The following is an 18,959-nucleotide window of genomic DNA, read 5'->3' on the forward strand; positions in this document are numbered from 1 at the left end:
TTTGTGAGTTTATCAAAATCGAATCAACTGATTTCTATGTGTCCGTCTGGTTCCGTTCTACAAAAGGTGGTCAGAACGCAATACGTGACGTCTCACACGCCCAGGTCGCTAATTCAAATTCTCCATGCAGTCACTTCGCCCACGATTATCACGATTATTTCGATTGATTGGTTCTTTACACCTAGCTGATCTGCTGCACCCCCAAAGGCTCAACGATTGACTTCCATGTTGATTCACTGTTCCTGTCAACAGCTAAGGACATAAAGTTGTTTACTCATGTTCGATACGGCCAGTGAAAGAAAGGTATCTAGAGTGTAGTAGTCTTCAAAATTGGCTGCTTCATGACGTCGTACTCGCCTTCTTTTATGAACATCCTGTACCTTCCCGGTATCTCAAATGATCGCATTCATGAGTGAGAATTCTAACCTTTTGCGAAGAAGCAGTCGAGGAATCTGCAGCACTGTTATGCAGAACTGGCAGCCGAAGAGATGATTTGGGGATAAAACCATGGAGGAATAATGAGCATGATCAAAGATAGTCCACATTACAATGAACGGTCATGTGTCATAGTTGGGTGCAGTTCTCCGTAATTAATACTTCATACTTCTCATCCCCCTCTTATGACTGGGGCTGTCCATCCAAGTCTCTTTGAATTGTTCTTCTCCATCATCATCTTGATCCACATCTCCCAGATCAATACCAGTGACACCATCCGGATCCTCATCATCAAACTCCTCTTGCCCACCAGCAGCACCATCTGGACTCCAAACCGGACTCGTAGCAATCCTCGGTCTAGATTTGAACACCCTGTCATAGTCTATCTCGTCGCTAAACAACTGCTCTGTCGGCGTACGCTCAATACTTTCCGACTTGGCCTGCTCCAGGCTTTCGAAGGATTTACGAGTCCGTGGCGTATCGAACTGGTTGACAGGGAACAGGGATGAGCGGCTGGACTTGCGTTTCTCTTTCTTTGCTGTGTCCGTCTCGGATGGGCGGGATCTCGATTGCATAGCCTCCATAGTTTGTCGGGTGCGCTCTGCCAGTGTTGCACGTCGGTCGCCATCTTCATCTCCCGTGATGGAGGGGATCGCAGGCGGGCCCATAGACGGAAGCGGCAGATCTGGCGACTCTGGAACAGACTCATAGGATTGACTTCGCGCCATTGTCATGCGTGTACGTTCGATGAGCGAGAGGGACATGCGTGGTTGGGGTTTCTTGACTGGAGATGGGGTTGCATTACCGATAGAGTTGATGATCTGGTCCGCAAGTGCCTCTTCGGCATCGACTTCTGGTGGGTCAAAGGTTGGGATTGGCGGTTCAGAGGTACGTTCCGGTGAGGCTTTAGACAGATCATCTGGTGATTCTGTTCTTTGCTCAGAGTGATCAGTAATGGTAGGCTCTGGGGAACGAGTCCCGTCAGCTGGCTCGGAAGCTGGAGGTACAGTCGCTGATACTGGTGTGCTTTCTTGATCAATTTCCGTTGGCGAATCATCACGGTAGTTAATCGTGGCATTCGATGCCGATGTATTGCCGATGAGCGTAGCCTCAGAATCTGCGGATGGTGTTGCAGCCGATGCGAGGTGTCGTGATGGTCGAGGCAGGATCGGAATTTGGTCCAAAGAGTTTGGTCTTGAAGGCGACTGTAGTTTGACAGGCTTGGCTGGAACTATTGGCGCCTTTCGTATCGCCTCCGTCTGGGTGGATTTTCTGGTGAGTAGGGGCGGACGAGCCGTCTTTACCGATGAGGTACTTCTATGATGTATGATTGAAGGTCTGACACTAGCCCTGACTGTGACAGCGCGAGCCAGCTCACTGTCCATGTGGGATAGAATGTCCTGGAACTCCGCTCGCATAGCCGGTCGCCTTATTCTTGCGGACTCCATCGCATGCTTCGCTGATGGCAGCTGGTACTGTGAGTGATCGTCGAACATAAAATCCTTTGCTTTCGCGGCTGTCTGTCCGCTTCCCGATGTCTCCTTGCCGGATTCATCCTTTTGTAGCTCTTCATGGAAAGCCTTCCACTTTTGCAATCTCTCTTGTTGCTCATGCACTCTCGCCTGTAGATCTTCAAGTAGTCCAGTCTCAGGCGCGACCTCGTCCAGCTTCCGGCCATTTTCTACCATGTGCCAGACTTTGTCAAAACGACTGGTAAGGAATGCATCCTCCGCTTGGACATTGTCACCGCGCAGCATTACATCTAACCACTTCTGGTTCCCAATCCAGTTGTCCTTGAGTTGCTTCTTGACGGCATTGGCTTCTTTCTGTGACACGGCCGGTTTCTGTGGGTGGGGTGTGTCTTTGGTCTTGCGTATGCGGCGATTTACATCTTCAGCTTTCTTATCCAAAAGGCCATGGAACTCCATGTATTGCTTCCTCTTCTCTTCTTTCCGTCTCAGCACATTGACTAGGGACGCTTTGTGTGCGATTGCGAGAGGCAGTAATGAACGTTGCTGTTCGCTCGAGAGCATCGTCGCTGTCGCCAGTCTTCTCGCGACTGCAGCATCTATATGGCCTGCATCCCGCGCTGCGAGAACTTTCTTGAGGACGGCATTGGAGAAGATGGCCAATATCTCGTAGAACTTGTCGCCCTTGCACTCGTCCAACATAGTCTTTCTGAGCACAGACTCTCGTCCCAGGACACCGTTTTTCTTCAATTCGTTCAGACATCGGAATAGCGCAGCGCGGAGGTTCAACGATTGGAGGGGTTCGAGTGGTGGAAAGAAGGGTTGGAGTTTCTACAGCCAGGTCAACCACATGTTAGTAACCAGTTTCGTCCGAACGTACTTGGGCCGTCTCATTGGCATCCCAGATCTCGAACAAGCGAAACAAGGCCCATTCAGTCCCACCAATCCTCTGTCGCTGGTCTGCATTCTTGGCAGAGAAAGTCTGTACTGTGATGCCGGGCCAGTCGTCTCGCAAATCGAAATCCAGTAATCGCAAGTTGGTCACGAAGAGTCTAATATCCGGCGTAGATATGGGGTTCACGACTTGGGGTTTGGGGATTGACTTGACCGACAAGGTACGCGAATGACCGTTTGCTGTGGCCGTGGTGGCCGTAGAGGCGGTTGACGGCGGGCGAGACATGGTTGCGATCGCAGTGCATACATCCGCGCAGTGTTCCTTGTAGAGAATGCTGAGGCTCGAGCTGCAGGCGTGGTGTTGCGGTGTGACGGTGTGACGGACCCTTGCGTTGTTTGCCAAGGCGGGAGCAATCGATAAACCCCGTTTGTCCCACCATCCTTCTCTTGCCAAACAGTCACCGTTGATACATCACTCGCACACATAATTGCGCCTCTATAAACACACGTCCTTGCAGTCTCTAATTGTAACATCAAATAACCATGACTGTGGACGAGGCAACCCAGGTCAATGGCGTGCCCGACACCAACGCCGGCGTACTTGACGCCAACAAAGTAAAGCAGAGTGATTGGTCAGTCGAGAGCGGTATGTCATGAACAGGCGATAGTTCGTCCGTATGCGACACCTCTCTTACTCCTCATTTGTCTTCTTCATCGCATGACTAACGCGCTCTGTAGTCCTTGCAGAAAACAACCTCCGCTACGCTGAGAACACCGACTCGCCCGTCCCCTTCTTCCACCTTCTCGAACGCTTAAAGACTACCAAACGCGCAGGATGGCAGCGCTTCCACATTGGAGACGGCGAATCTATATCCGACCACATGTACCGCATGAGCATCCTCACCATGATGGCGCCCGCGTCTCTGAGCTCGAAACTTGATATTGCCAGATGCTGCCGCATGGCTGTTATCCACGACATGGCTGAGGCGCTTGTTGGTGACATCACACCTGTAGACGGAGTTTCCAAGGAGGAGAAGAGCAGGAGAGAAGCCGAGACAATGGACTACATCTGTACCACCCTGCTGGGCAAGTTCAACGGGGGACTCAACGGCCAGGACATTAGGGCGATATGGCAGGAATATGAAGACAGCAAAACTCCTGAATCTCTCTTCGTACACGACATCGACAAGATCGAGCTTTTGGTTCAAATGGTAGAATACGAACGCAAATCAAACTGCGAGCGAGACCTAGGAGAGTTCCAGTGGGTCGCAGGACGCATCAAGAGCGAGGAGGTCCAAGCATGGGCACAGCAGATCTTCCGAGAAAGGGAACAGATGTGGAAAGATGCTGGTAAGACACCGAAGCCTCGCGAGGAATACGAGAGGTCATAGGCTACGATAGAGTCTGGGCACGGAGCATCCATGTCTCAATATCAACGGACTCACGCACTGGCGTATTTCACCAAGTACAACGACAACGTTTTTGTAGACGGTTTTGCATTTGTAGACTATATACTTTGGCATGTATACTCGTGTCTTTGTGCAAGCGTGATGGGTTCGCTACTCATAGAATCGTGGTCATCATTCCAACACCCTTGCGCCCTACAGACCAAGGACTCGATAAGTCAAGAACTGGACAAACTTATCAATCTCCTCTTTTTCACCTCCCTAGTCGGCGTTCCCGCAAGTCCCGGCGTCCCGACAACCCCTACATCTCCAGCATGATAGTCATCCTTGCTATGTCCACCATCCCCACTTATACTCTTCTTGGCACCTTTCACTCCAGTCCTGCCATACTCACCTTTCCTAATCTTATTACCGGACCTGCGTCCATGCCAGTAACACAAGCCGGCACTCGGCCCCCTATACTTTGCATGCAGAGGGCACAAAGGGCTATCGGGAAGATGTTCAGGGACGAGCCATTCAAACTTACGGCGTTCTTCTTCTTCTTGTCGGGCAAGCGCTGTGAGAGTGCGTTCGTCTGGTGTATCAGGGAAGTGTGACTGGTGAATACGATACCAGCCATCATGGCCCAGCATCGGAGACGTTGCTGCTAGAGAAGGGCTGGCTGGTGGTTTGACGCTGAGGTAACTGGAGCTATTTCCTTGGACATTGCTCACAATGGCTGTAAGTCCAGGTGTGCCATTTGGTTCAAAATCTACAGATGTGTGCACGAAATCGCTACGTGGGCCTTCAGGGCCTTCGTCTTCATCATTGTCTTCGTGGTTGTCGATGTCGCTTGACAGGCTCATGAGCAAAGCATCAGAGTCCCAGTAGCCTCCCGGACTAGGTTTGATTTTGGTGCGAACATTCATAGCGCCGCCACCTTGTGCATCGAAGAAGAAGTTTGCCAACTTGCCCTTCACTTCACCATTGGCGTCGAAAATGGGCGGAGTCGGTACACGCTGAACGCCCGGTGGGATGAAAGCAGGTGGGACAGGTATATGTGCGAGGGACGTTGATGGAGGCACATTTTTGCCGCGACTAGGGTGGACCGAAGATGGGGCTTGCAGTTTGCTCACTTCTGCATCCGTCTGGTCCGAGATTCTGTTTGACCGTCTGAATGGGTTCATTGAGAAGCGACGACTTGGAGGCTCTACAGGTCTAGGAGAACAAGGAGCATCCTCACTAGAGGCTTTACCCAACCAATACCAGCGCCGTGAGCGACTTGTCTTGGACTCACTAGCAATTTTTCGCAGCTCTGATCTCGTTTGAGTTTGGTGTTCTTGATAAATTCTCTCTTCTGCTGGGGTCCAACTACTGTCCGGTGTCCGAGCTAGAGTTGAATCGCTTGCACTAGTGCCACTCTTGTCACTTATGCCACTTCTCGTTCTCTTGGACTTTGGAAGGCTGATGTAACACCGATCCCTCACTCTCGCCGGCGGTCGTTCGAATTTTGGGCTTTGCGAAGAGAAGAGCGTGTTGGTATCAGGTGAAAGACCTATGCCACCATAGTTGTCGTTCCTCGGCGCTGAGGTGTTGTCGCGAATGTAATCCTCCTCGAAAATTGGCGCAGACTTGGTCATCATGGCTGGTTCCCACTGTGGCTGCTCTTTCCGGACCCATGGCGTTTTGGGATTTCTCGAGCGTGGAGCACCAAGGCTGCCCATCATATCGACAGGTAAGCGACCGCGAGCGGGTAGATCTAGCATTTGTGCTGGCATGGAGAGATCGAGGTTGACCTTCCTGCGGTCTCGGAGTCCGCCTTTCGACGTCGAGTGAGGGGTTGGCGGTGTAGTCGCATTATTCACTGCTGTTGGGGGAGTATCCACAGACGTCGATGGCTCCTCGATTACAACGGATGGCTTTGAGCCTTTCTCATATGACTCTTTCGACTTGACAAGCGGAAGTGGTGCGAAGGATAGCACACGATCTTTCTTGTGCAGCTTCATGGAAGCTCCATCACCGGAGTCTCGTCGCTGCTGGTCTTCTTTGCTTTCTTGAGGACGTGGCATTCTCAAGTTGGGCACATGCTGTACGATGCCTTTGGCGAAAGCCGCTATGGAAGATCTTCTGTTATCGCGAACATAAGAATCACTAGTTTCCACAGACGTAGAAATGGAAGCGGCTGGACAGGTAATCCCAGAAGCGTGTGACTCTATGCTATCCATATGACGAAGCTTAATGTTTTGAAGATCATCTGCATCGTCGATGGTCGTTCTGCGAATGATTTCGTCTAGTGGTGGAGGTGAACTTTGTCGTTCTTGTTCCATCGGCATCTGGTAACGACTATGCCTCCTCTCATCTTCGAGGCTTGGTTGTTGGCCCCAAGCAAACCCCTCCCGTCTGGTCACTTGTCTTGGAGTGAGTCCTTCATCTTCCCCTGCCGTTTCTGTGCCAGTAATCTGGTCGGCATGCTCTTGGACTGAAGTGTAGTGTCTGGTGAGAGAAGTCGGCGAACTCGGGCCCAAGACGCTGTCGAGATCGTGAGCAGAGGATGCGAATAGCCCTGATACTTCCGGAGTGTTGATGGAGGAATGCGCGGAGGTATCGCTTGCAAGGGCCCTAATCAATGGCGCCGACAGCATGGGTGGGCCTGCGGTAGATGCCGCTAGTGCAGACGGGACGCAAGCGTGCCCGATCGGTAGAGCATTCAGCTGAGGATATGTCCGTCAGTGGTTTCGTCGATAAAGCCAATAGGTATGTCGTAGATGTGTGCGCAGAAAAAATAGGTAACGCGCGATGGTAGGAAACATGGTGCTGTTCAGTCTTGGGATGTAGAGAAAGCCTGTACCTTCAGTTCCCGCATCGGGAAGGAGACATGGACGACAAGACATGTAACGAGGAAGCGGCCAGTAGAGCCAGGGATGCGCATACCCAACTTCCCAACTAGGCTACTAGTTTCATAAACAAGACTCCGCCAACACCATCATATGCAAGCCTATACCGATAGCATCCCAAACTGCAATCCAACCCATGCGCACCGGGTATCCAAAGCATGCCTCATAACGCATTACAAAAACATCAACGACTATCCAGACCCTGATGTGGCTTGTACCACACTTGTGCCGTCGACAAACCGTGTACGGAATATACGGTTTGCATTCTGGAACATGCCGTCCTTCAAACTGACGACGATGAATTGCGATCCCTTGAAGCGAGTTTTGAACAGACGACCGATATTTTGTGTGTGGGACAGGTCCAGCGCAGCATCAACTTCGTCCAGAATGTACATCGGCGCAGGCTTGAACTGGAGAAGAGCCATGATAAGAGATAGTGCGATAAGTGACCTAAGAGATGTTAGCGCATGCGTTTCGGGGGAGTACGGGCGGACGCATACCTTTGACCACCACTTAGCTCTGTTAGTGACTGCTTCCACACCTTTCCCAGCATAACTTTGACTTCCAGACCATCAGAAATTGTCTTGCCCTCGGGAGGATCCAGCTTTGCGAAACTGCCTGGTAGCAGTTCGTTGAAGATTTGGCCGAAATCGCGGTTGACAATCGTCCATGTCTTGTGGAGCGCCTCTTTCTTATACTCGTCAAGCTTGACGATAGTCTCCTCGATCTTGGATTTATCGCGGATGACCGTCTGCATATTCTTCTTGAGACTCGCCTCTTTCTTCTCGACATTGTCAATCATAGCCATGACCTTCGGGTTAATTTTGTTCTTCTTCTGCTGGAAGTGTTCTTCCAACGACTTTCGCCTGATCTTTGCGTCGTTCATGTTCACGCCCTTGAAGTCATAAACTGTTCCGGTACGTCCAAAGAGCTCCGCATCATTTGCGATGAATTCGTATTCCTTTTCAAGCGCCTTGACATGACTAGCAGCACCTTCTTGTTCTTTGTGGAACCTCTCGATCTCGTGACCGAGCTTCTGTTGTTCCAGGCCACCCTCAGTGATGGATGAGTTCTTTGATCTGATGGCGTCTTCGAGCGAACGAAGCTCTTCATCGAAGCCAGTCAATTTCGCTTGTTCGTCCCTCAGATGGGCTGCAGCTAAGTCGTGTGCGTCCTAGCAATGTCAGTATTGACAAAAACATCACGCTGAGAAAACCTACCTGGACACGAGATTGTTCAGCCAACAACTCGTCCATCTCTGCTTGTTGAGATTGCAGGGTGGTCTGAACCTCCTCCAGCTGCTCTTGTGCTGCCGCAAGGTCGCTACCGCATTGCTCAGATTCGACCATGGCTTCGCGCATCTCGGTCTGCAGTGGCTTGATGGAAGCGCTATTTTTGTTCAAAGACTTTTTGAGCTTGTCAAGTGATGACTGCAGTTCGGCGAGTTTGCTGTCCTTGTTATTGCTGAACTCGCTCATGTCGCGCTCGATGCGCTTCACGTCCTTGTTAGCTTCCTCTTGTCGAGATTTCGCCGCCTTGATGTCTTCCTTGAGCTGAGCGATGGTCTGCTTCATTTCTTCTACCGCTTGGATGATCTAGTACAGAATCAGCGATAGTTTTACACTTCAGTGTCAGGCTTGACATACCGATGACGAGGAGTTGCTGCCAATCTGCTCCTCGGTGAGCTTGATCTCATGCCTTTTCAGGTCGAGCTCCTGCTTCGACTTGCGTGCGGCATCCAACTTTTTCTTCTCCTTAGCCATAGTATCCTGCAAAGACCGGAGCTGGGACTCTTGCGAACCAAGCTCTGTCGTAATTTCGTTAAGCTTTTGAAGAGTGATGAGAACTCCACTAGATTGAGGCGCGCTACCACCAGACAACACACCAGCAGGGTCATAAGTATCTCCTTGTAGAGTGACACTCTTCATGCGCACTGCGGGATCAAAAGTCACCCGCTTAGCGGTCTCGGCGTCCTCACAAACAAGTGTTGATCCGAAAACGTACTCCATGGCGGCGTTGACCTCGTGCTCGTATCCAATCAGCGACAAAGCCAGATCAACTTTGCCTGGTGCAATCTTTTGAGCTGCTCCAATCTTCTCCGCCGACGCTTTAAATGCCGCGATCTTGTTGAGCGGAATGATTGTCACGCGCTTCTTCAGCCGGCCGTTCTCGAGAAGCTGCTTACCAGTAGCAGCCGAGTCGACAACGACGTTGTACAGCCGGCCACCAGCACAAATTTCCAAAGCTGTACCTGCCCTGGTGTGTTCCTTCTCGAGGGTGAAGAGTTGGGCGACAAGACCCTTTACACGAGATCGGTCAAAGTTCGGGGAGGGGTCGCTGTAGCTGAAGTCGATGTTTGCAACTTGTCGCCTCATGCCGTCGGCTTGCTGTCGGAGTTCCCGTATACGTGCTTGAAGATGCGATTCTTGTTGGTACATGTCCGCCTCTTGACCTTCGTTGTAGCCTAACTTCGCCAGATCCGCCTCTAGCTTCTTGGCTTGGGATTTTAATGCCTCGAGGTCTTTGAGAAGTCCAGAATTTTGTTCTTTTGCCTTCTTCGCTTTGGGCTCATCCTCCTTGATCTGCTTTTCGAGATGCGATATTCTGAGCTTGCTTTGCTCTTGCTCGGTGGCAGCTGCGCTCGCTCGGTTTCTGGCATCTTGCAGTTGGCCCTGATAGCCGCCTTCTTGACCTTCCTTGGACGCCACACCGGTTTGTAGGGTTTGTAGAAGTTCTTCTTTCTTCTCCACTTCCTCTGTTTGCTTGGCCAGCTCGGCGTGGGCTGTCTGGTACTTCTCCTGCAACTTCTCGTACGTCTGCTTCTTCTCATGTAGAAGCTTCTCCAGTTCCTTGACACTCTTCTCAATGCCTTCCTTCCTGTCTGCCTCCTCGGCCATGCTCGTCCTCTTTAGGTCCAGAACCGTCGTCAGGCGAACGATCTCGTGCGAGTTCGTCTTGACCTCTTCTTCCAGTGCCTGGAACTTGCCCCCCTTGCGTAACTCCTGCTCGCGTGTTGCCTTTGTTTGTTTAATATCCTCTTGGAGGTTCTCTATCTCCTTCTTCATGCGCACAGAAGATTCGTCGAGGTCCTTCGCCCTTTGCTTCTTGGTCTCGAGGTCTTCGGCAGACTGTTGTAACCGCTCGTTGTATCGTATATAATCATACGCGACTACCAGCTTCGTGAGACGTTCGAGCTCGCTCTGCGTCTGTTGGAAATCAAGGAAAGCACGCTTCTCCATTCGTAGTTTCTCGAGCTTGGGGTCGATTTCGTCTCGTAGTAGCTCGGTGATCTCTTGCACCTTCATCTCCTTCTTTGCCATGGTCTTGTAGGCCTTGTCCCGCCTGTCTTCGAACATGCGCGTTCCAGCAGCCTCCTCAAGCATAGCCAAAATCTCCTTGGCCTTCATGTTCAGCACCTGCATAACCTTTCCCTGTGCGATCATGAAGTTGGGGTTGTTGATGTTGAGCTGCACAGACTGAAACAGGTTCTGTATACTTTGTTGCTGCGCGCGGTGTCCGTTGATGAGGTATTTGCTCGCGCCGCCCAGCACGATCTGCCTTGTCACCGATATCTGCGCATGTTCCTCGAAGCCAACGGGGCTCTTCGATTTATCGCGGTTATCGAACACGATGGTAACGCTCGCTTTTGTAACGCCTGCTTGGCCGCGCTTGTAGATGAGGTCCTGCAGCGGTGTAAGCTCTTTCGCTCTGCATGGTCCTTCCCCTCTCTACACCCACCTGTAAGTTCTGCGCCCGCACCACGCTCAAGTTGTTGATTCCCAGTACGAAACATATCGAATCGAGAATGTTCGACTTTCCAGATCCGTTGAGACCCGTGATTGAATTGAAGCTCTCGTCCCTGCCCAGTTGTCAGTTGCCGGTCTCTTCGCAAAGGGAGCGTAAACAAGCCCTACCAGCCAGAGATGACTGTTCGGACAGCGTATGACTTGTAGCCCTGAATCCATGTTAGAAAGCGCCAAATACAGTCTCGGGCCGTGCTTACATCGATTACAAGTTCTATAATCCTCATGGTGGCTGCACGTGCTGTCGTGCTGAATTACGCTGCTGCCAATGTTTGTTATTCCGTCTCACCTGGGCAAGGGTCTCGGTAGCGCCCCACCATAACGCGCTAGGCTTTCACGTGGCAGCGCGATCACGCGTACAATCGTCACTTTCGCCCTCTACCACTTACTATTGCAACAATACAGTTCAGAAGCTGAATTTTCCACTCGTCGTAAACATCATCGATTACTACTATGTGCTGCAAGAGGTGTGAAGGTATTCACGGTGTATCAAACGCTATCATCGCTCATCAACGCAGGACCCTAAACAAAATCACCGAGCTTGCCCCAGGCAATGCTTCGGTTCGATCTCCACTGGCTCGCTTGCTTCCGTGCATGCCGTCTTCGAACAACTCTTCTTCCTGCCTATTCCTCTTGCAACATACTCTTTTGACTCAAAGCTTCCCATAGCTTTCAGCCCATATTCAGAGTCGTCCTTCACTGGCGGAAGTGGAGCAGTCCTCGGTGCACCTCCCATCCCCTCCATGGTGATCTCATCGTCTATGTTGTTGGACAACCCGAAGTGGAAATTTCCGAATACCTTGGTATTGTGTCGGTTTGTATCCGCGGTACGGTTTTGGTAGTATGACGTGTTCTGATTCGTGCCATACTGTGGGAAAAGGTATCGGAAGAGGCACTTAGTCGCTGGTGCGCATGCTGTCATAATGTGTACGGCAGGTTCGGCGATGCTGATTCCAATACCAATATCCCAGGTACGGTCTTTGTTGGTAGGGGCAAATCGGTAGTAATATACGATAAACCTACCTACCGACACTCCTGTTGCAATCCATCCCAGGCTCATCACAATTACTACCAGAATCTTTGTGCGTCGATGCATCTGAAGACCCCACACCATGACGGAAGGTATGGGAATGATGATGAGATCCATGAAAATCGATAGAGCACAAGATACCAATACGAATGTCCGCGAGTCGATACATGTACCGCCTGGTACGACATTCCCGTTGGCATCAATGCTATCCATGGCGGGCCTGGACCAAGCATAGGCTCTGGGGGTGCACTGTACGACGTTGACTATCGTTGATCCGATGGAGTAGAGGATGTTGAGCCAGAAAGTAACGTGTAATGGGTATCTTATGCGACGACGACCGTCCTTCATGCGGAAAAGAAACATGATGATAGAAGCCCGAATCAATCCCATGACTGGAAGGGGATCAAACTTGTTAGCGAAGTCTCTTGAATGGCCAAGGGATACGTACGTGGATGGTACAGCATTTGTACAGTGAAGTTCCATCTCAACGCCACAAGCTGCTCTTCAATTGACTTCTTAGGCAGATCATAGATATGGTAGCCAGTGCCACTCAGTATGATGTACATCCATGTTCCCACGGTATCCGCTATGAGGAGCACAAAAGCAGCCAGAATCAACCAGTCGTCCCAGCAAAAGTTGCGTCCGAGATAGCGCGACCATACTCTAAGGAAGACTGTAAAAGAAGCGACGACTGTGAAAGTACACACAATGGCCAGAACCTCGCATTGTCGGCTTTCGACCATGGTACTGCCGAATTCTGTCGACGTAGTCGTGCAATCTTGGAGTGCTCGGTCCGTAAATGGGCAACAGGCGTTGGAGCCCACGGGGTAGTGTCCAGTGTCCGCCTGTTCAGTCGATCGTGAACCGGGAGAACCAGAGGGTTGATGAAGATCGTGGGTCCACGACGGTAGATCGCACCGAGAAGCGAACGTGGAGTAGTGACGCAAACAGTGAGGATCTGAAGGGATGACGGGTAATGTAGGCAGTATTGGCCCACTCAGGAAAAAGTCAAATGTACCCGCAACGCGTCTGGACACGCTCAAGTTTTTTGCTATGTGACTAGTAGATGCCGCGTCCTCCAGCGCTCCACGCGGGTAGTCGCACGTACAATCCCTTAATATCAGATGCTCTGGTGGCCAAGAAGGATGCTGTCATTAACGACTGACAGTTGCACGGCGAGGTGAAAAGTTGCATCGGACCAGCCGCTGCTCTAGACTCTGGATGTCTCAAGGATGAAAACCTGCCAGGCGCGGGAGACGTCGTTCTAAAGCGAGGCTGTTCATCATGCAGGCCACAATCGCGGCAACATGGTTACCCTCCGCTCGTATCTTCCCCTCTCGCTTGACCAGAACAAGGACTAGGCTGTCTCATAAAGTCGAAAGAGGTTCCTCACGGTCCGAATTCGGGCTGACATGTCCAGGTCAGCCCTGAACACGGGCCTCAAATCGCGGGTTGGATGCCTGTTCACCTTGTCGGTTGGCGAGGAGCCTGGACAACGCCATGGGCAACTATTCCGCTAGGCATTATGTCTGCGATGCGGCGACTCGATATTCTGAAAGCGCTTGCGATTAGGGGAAGTAAACATGCCGATCCTCCGAACATGATGTTGGATGCTTGTCGGGTGGCTGACGGAGGTCGATCCCGCGCTGGGAATTTATTGCCCGAGCCGTGAATGGCGGGTCAGCACACGTGTTTTCTCCGAGAGAACAAACTCAATTGCAAAGTGAGCTGGCATAGTAGTGAATGCGTTCGGATGCCGTGGTCAGGAACGCGGCTCAAAGGAGAATTCTGAGCTGCAGGTTCGCGCGTTAGTAAGGTATTTTCGTCTCCTTCCCGTTTTGGATGCGACCATGACTCTCAAACTTCGCACTACCGGCAGCTTGAACGGCACCAACAAGCAGACCCTGGACGACAAGCCTCACGACTCAAGTAACGATGTGCCGGAGACTAGTCCCAACGACACATTCGAGCGCACGTGGGCGCATTCGATACTCTCTTGACAGCCTTACGCGGACAAAGTTTGCATTAGAAATTGTTGATCAATCATTATGATAGGTCCAATATAGGAGAGTATGCAGGTGAGAAAATGCGCGTTACGCAACAGCTGCATACATGAACTCTCATGAAGTGCGGATAGGTCGCAGATTCGTAACCAAGTCGATACCTTGTCGTCGACCCTGGCTATCTCAGCTGTCAACACAGTTTCTAGAGAAGATCAGCAGTCACACTCAAGGCAAAGGGCATTAGCCCACATCCTGCCAAGCACGGTATATTGGGCGTTGCCTCCTATATTGAGTCAGTCACTGAGATGACCAATATGACTATCCTTTTGTTTCTCGTCTCAGTGCGCAACGGTCCGTAACACGCCAGCAGCCGCAAGCCCCAGGCGAAAGGTACAGTAAGAAACGGTCGTTCATGACGCACAAAGAAACTTTCTGACCGACATACAGATCTGCAGCCGTTCAACGGGAGACGATCTTTTTCCAAAGACCGGTAAACTCGGTCGTACTCTGAGTCGTTGGTTTACAGAAAAACTTGTAAAGATGGCCTCTGTCGCTTTGTGGCTCGCAGTTTTGACTGCTGCCTCAACCACAGCATCGCCTGTCCTATCAGCCAAGGCTGAAACCAACACCCTTAACGTGGATGTGGACCTCCAAGGTGTTCCTTCTGCAGTCAGATCGCTCTTTCTCCCTGACTCACCTAATGTCACAACGCCCACAAACACTTCGAGATGCAAGGTCTACCCCGATGATCCTCAATGGCCGTCCGACGAAGCTTGGTCACAACTCAACAAAGTCACAGGTGACCGTGTTATCAATGCACCCACTCCTCTTGCAGCAGTGTGCTATCCTGGCGACGACTACAATGCTGCCAAATGCTCTGAATACACCGTGGCAGCGTGGCAGAAGTCGTACATCCATATGATCGATCCCATCGAAATCATGTCTCCGGTCGCGCAAGGCATGACGTGCACACCACCAGTACTCTTCGACTCCCATGGCTGCACCCGTGGAGGCTTCCCTATGTACGTTGTCAACGCCACTGAGCCAAAGCATGTACAGGCTGCGGTAAACTTCGCACGCAACACCGGTGTCAGACTCGTCATTAAAAACACTGGCCACGACTTTCTAGGCAAGAGCGGTGGTAAGGATGCTCTTAGTATCTGGACACACAACATGAAGGATATTGAGTATATCGAAGAGTATGTTGATGAGAAGCTCAACTGGACCGGCCCTGCGTTCAAGAGCGGTGTCGGTGTGCAAGCCTTCGAGATCTACAAAGCTGCCGCCGAGAAGGGCAGAATCGTCGTTGGTGGCGAAGGAGAGACAGTCGGAGTCATGGGAGGATACATCCAAGGAGGCGGCCACTCCCCATTGACTGGTTTGTACGGTACCGGTGCTGATAGTGTCCTCTCCATGGAGGTCGTTACAGCCGACGGCGAGTTTGTTGTCGCAAACAGCACCTCGAACACTGACCTCTTCTGGGCTCTTCGTGGTGGTGGTGGCAGTACCTTCGGTGTCGTCACCTCTGTGACTGTCAAGGCCCATCCCGATCTCGAGGTCACAGTCTCCCGATTTGGCTTCAATTCTGCCCAAACCGGAAACGAGACATTCTGGGCTGCCATCCGCGCTTACGTCGACCTATGGATCGACAACGCAGACGCTGGAACATACACATACTGGACATTGATTCCATCCAACGGTACCTTTTCATTTGCATTCTCGCCTTTCTTCGCGCCTGGAAAGAACGTAGAGGAAGCATCTGCGCTCCTACAGCCCTGGTTCGATCAACTTAATGATTTGGGCGTCAAGTTTGACCCAAATATCACTCATTACGACAACTACTACGATGCTTGGCGCAACTCTTTTCCTCTCGAAGCCGTTCAAAAGCCCAACGTAGCGACCGCATCACGTTTGTTCCCTCGCGCAAACTTCGAGACAGCTGAGAAGCGTCAAGAGGTTTACGAACGCATTCGCGCATCGAGCGAGAAAAACCGCGTTCAAGTCCACTTCAACATGCAGGCTAAGGACCCATACAATACCGACAACGCCGTAAACACTCATTGGCGCCCTTTGGTCTCGTTCAGCATGCAATCTGTGCGCTGGCCCATCAATAGCACCGCTGAGGAGATCTTGAAGATCCGTAAAGATTTCCAAGCGGGCGATATGCAGTCTTGGAGAGACATCAGTCCTGGGGCCGGATCCTACCTTGCTGAGGCTGATCGTCTTGAACCTGACTTTGGTAACGCGTTCTTCGGTGACAACTACCCTAGATTGTTGGAGTTGAAGAAGAAGCTTGATCCACAAGATGTGTTCTTCGCGACCACGAGCGTGGGTAGTGAGAAGTGGCGAGTGGAGAGTGTTGATGGCCTACCAAACGAGAACGGCAAATTGTGCCGTGTATAATCGCGCGTTGTGTTCATAATTTCTTTCTTCGAACATTATTGATTTCGGGCGGCCAATGGCCGCCGGCCACTATACTTGGGTACTGCTTACACACGAATGATATCACGGATTTTGGCAAGCCCCCGCAAGAAGGCGAGGGCTTGCCAAAATTCGTGATATCATTCGTGTGTAAGCAGTACCCAAGTATAGTGGCCTTTCTTTCTTCGAACATATATTATTTTTCATAGGTGTATCGCATCCATTAGTATCAGCATCTGCAATAGATGATGCTACTCGGAAAAACTGTTAGGTTTCTATGGAAGATCGCTACTCTGTCCAAGGTGAAAGCTATTCTAGGAACAACCTCAATACCTCAACGTGACGACGTTAATGGCCATGTTCACACAGACAAGTAATCGCCAGTCTCGGCTATACGTCTCTCTGAGCACTACTCAGCGCAGGTCGACCTTCTATTGTATCCATGACCGGCCCGACGAACTCATTTTTTCCTTTTATGAACCACCACACGGCGCTCAGTATGAGAACGCCTCCCAGCACGACCGGGGCGTAGTTCATATTCTGAGCCGTAACGGGTTGGTATGGTGGGAAGAGAAGGAATATGGATACATAAACAGTATAAACGATAGAAACAAGATTGATAGCAATACCAAGCTTCCCAAGCCGGAAAGGACCATACAAAAGTGAGCTTGGGCGAGCTATCCGTCGATAAAATATGAGCACTATGGGCATCAGGTATGAGATGTATAGGGCAACGGTACCCAAAGAGACGATGGCGTTGAAGGCGGTAGTGGAACCAATGTTTAGCAGACCGATCAAGATAAGAAATACACTGGTCACTGCTATCGCCGGTAAGGGAATGTGGTGTCTCTCGTTAACCCTGCTAAGTGTCTTCGAGTAAGGCAGTCCGCCGTCCTGGGCAAAAGACCACAGCATTCGAGATGCGGTCAGAACAAGAGGTACCGTTGCCAAAGCTGCCATGACGATGAGGGCGCAGGTCATGGCAGAAGCCGCTGCATTGCTACGGCTTATCTGGAAGAATATCTCGATGATTGGGTATCCGGTCGTTGTCTCCATCGCTTCGGTGATATCGCCCATACAAAATAAGATGACGAGGAGCCATCCGAGTCCTATCGCGCCGTTGATGATGATGGATGCTAGCATAGCTCGTGGGACGTTACGCTCCGGGTCTTTGATCTCTTCGGTGAGATGGGTCGCGCTATCGTATCCTGGTAATAGTGTTAGTCTGGTCGAGCAATGGTAGGGTATGCGCAGACTTACCAGCAAGCACATACGTGCTACTCAGAAGGCCTATGCTGAAGGCTACACCGTCGCTGCTCCAGCCCGATTCGTTGACGTAAGTGGTGAAAACGAATTCGGCGGTATGTTTAGTGGGCGAGATAACGCAGATAACGACGACTAAAACAAGCCAGAGTACAACATGGAGCAAGAATGTTGCATGCAACACCCAAGGCAAGCTCTTGATGGCGAAGACATTAACAAGTGTTGCAAGTCCAAGAAAGGCCCAGTACAGCATCGTCCCATGCCACCTCTGATACGAATAATCCGGGTAGTTGAGTACGATGGTACCCTGAAGCATTGTTGCACCAAGAAACGGAGCACTTGCAGTGAAAGTTTGCCAGGCAAAGACGGAGATCCAGCCAGCGGCGTATCCCCATGCTGTTCGAAATTTCTTGGGAGCAAGCTGAACCACAAAGTAGTACTGACCTCCAGCTGAAGGGTACCTGGTCAGGCAAAGGCAGGTTAGGATATGTTATTGCCAACGAATGCGTTCTCGACTTACATAGATGCAAGTTCAGACAAGCTCAACGCCGTCGCCAAAGTTCCTAAGACTGCGACTGTCGCATCTTATATCAGAAAGGAGGCTATCTCAGGGGGTGTATGAGACGAACGTATATACCCGAATACCAGTGACACCGGGCCTCCAGATATGAGGCCGGTGGCCATGGTAGATCCGAGTGCTTCCCATGTAGCAATTAGAGAAGTGGCAGTCGAAATGAGAGACAAAACGTTAAAGTTTTGCTGTTACTACGTAAGTAAAGCTTGACTGACCATGTTCTAGTGACTTACGTCTAGATGTTGATGCGGAGCTTGTGTTTGCTCATGCTTCCCAGACACAGTCCGCTGCAAGGCCAGAGCTGACATTCCATTCTCTTTACTGTCATCGTATTTCTGCGCACTCATGTTTCTTCCCTTTTCCAGAGTAACCCGCGACGCGTCTGGTTGGAGAAGTAGAGTGTCACCGATGCATATCCTTTGTTACTACTATCAACCATGTGCGGAAGCAGTCCGAACAACCTGGGCTGGAAAAATGACTATGATCGAATCGGAGAGAATTGACAGGCCTATCAGGATGTGCTTATCTTTGCTCCACTTGCCCTGATTAGTGACGAAGCTCCATGCTAGATGTCTGGCGTTGATGCAGGTCGGTTTCCGACGCTTTGCCTATCATTCCGAGGCAGGAAGTCATGCATCTCACTTCGTCCAATCGTCAACCAGTTTGTGACAGCGGGAGAGACCAGTTTTGCGGGGAGCGGCACAGACTAGTTGTTCTGCAATTGTAGCGGAACTCTGCCGTCTTTGTTCTGGTAGAAACGGTTTTGTGTATATGCCATATTTATCTTC

At 51.0% G+C, this 18,959-nt stretch overlaps 5 protein-coding genes across 5 annotated transcripts; 2 read left to right on the forward strand and 3 right to left on the reverse strand.

The window, feature by feature from the left end:
• Positions 1 to 590: 590 nt before the first annotated feature.
• Positions 591 to 3,084, reverse strand: GT037_000497 (uncharacterized protein; the record flags this gene model as incomplete). The annotated part of the gene is made up of 2 exons (XM_038925544.1): positions 591 to 2,735; positions 2,785 to 3,084. 2 exons carry the CDS (start codon positions 3,082 to 3,084, stop codon positions 591 to 593), a joined length of 2,445 nt encoding a protein of 814 aa, XP_038791400.1.
• A 257-nt stretch (positions 3,085 to 3,341) lies between these two features.
• On the forward strand, positions 3,342 to 4,189 carry GT037_000498 (uncharacterized protein; the record flags this gene model as incomplete). The annotated part of the gene is made up of 2 exons (XM_038925545.1): positions 3,342 to 3,444; positions 3,537 to 4,189. The coding sequence occupies 2 exons, from the start codon at positions 3,342 to 3,344 to the stop codon at positions 4,187 to 4,189; spliced, it is 756 nt and encodes a 251-aa protein (XP_038791401.1).
• Positions 4,190 to 4,422: 233 nt separating this feature from the next.
• Positions 4,423 to 12,653, reverse strand: GT037_000499 (condensin subunit; the record flags this gene model as incomplete). The annotated part of the gene is made up of 10 exons (XM_038925546.1): positions 4,423 to 6,894; positions 7,296 to 7,527; positions 7,578 to 8,251; positions 8,298 to 8,672; positions 8,724 to 10,760; positions 10,816 to 10,936; positions 10,992 to 11,032; positions 11,081 to 11,129; positions 11,525 to 12,302; positions 12,359 to 12,653. The coding sequence occupies 10 exons, from the start codon at positions 12,651 to 12,653 to the stop codon at positions 4,423 to 4,425; spliced, it is 7,074 nt and encodes a 2,357-aa protein (XP_038791402.1).
• Positions 12,654 to 14,453: 1,800 nt separating this feature from the next.
• On the forward strand, positions 14,454 to 16,316 carry GT037_000500 (fad binding domain-containing protein; the record flags this gene model as incomplete). The annotated part of the gene is made up of 1 exon (XM_038925547.1): positions 14,454 to 16,316. One exon carries the CDS (start codon positions 14,454 to 14,456, stop codon positions 16,314 to 16,316), a length of 1,863 nt encoding a protein of 620 aa, XP_038791403.1.
• A 408-nt stretch (positions 16,317 to 16,724) lies between these two features.
• On the reverse strand, positions 16,725 to 18,518 carry GT037_000501 (amino acid transporter; the record flags this gene model as incomplete). The annotated part of the gene is made up of 5 exons (XM_038925548.1): positions 16,725 to 17,542; positions 17,595 to 18,058; positions 18,118 to 18,172; positions 18,227 to 18,356; positions 18,405 to 18,518. The coding sequence occupies 5 exons, from the start codon at positions 18,516 to 18,518 to the stop codon at positions 16,725 to 16,727; spliced, it is 1,581 nt and encodes a 526-aa protein (XP_038791404.1).
• Between the last annotated feature and the right edge of the window lie 441 nt (positions 18,519 to 18,959).

The sequence above is a fragment of the Alternaria burnsii genome, assembly GCF_013036055.1.
Source record: "Alternaria burnsii strain CBS107.38 chromosome Unknown 705, whole genome shotgun sequence".
Lineage (NCBI taxonomy): Eukaryota > Fungi > Ascomycota > Dothideomycetes > Pleosporales > Pleosporaceae > Alternaria > Alternaria burnsii.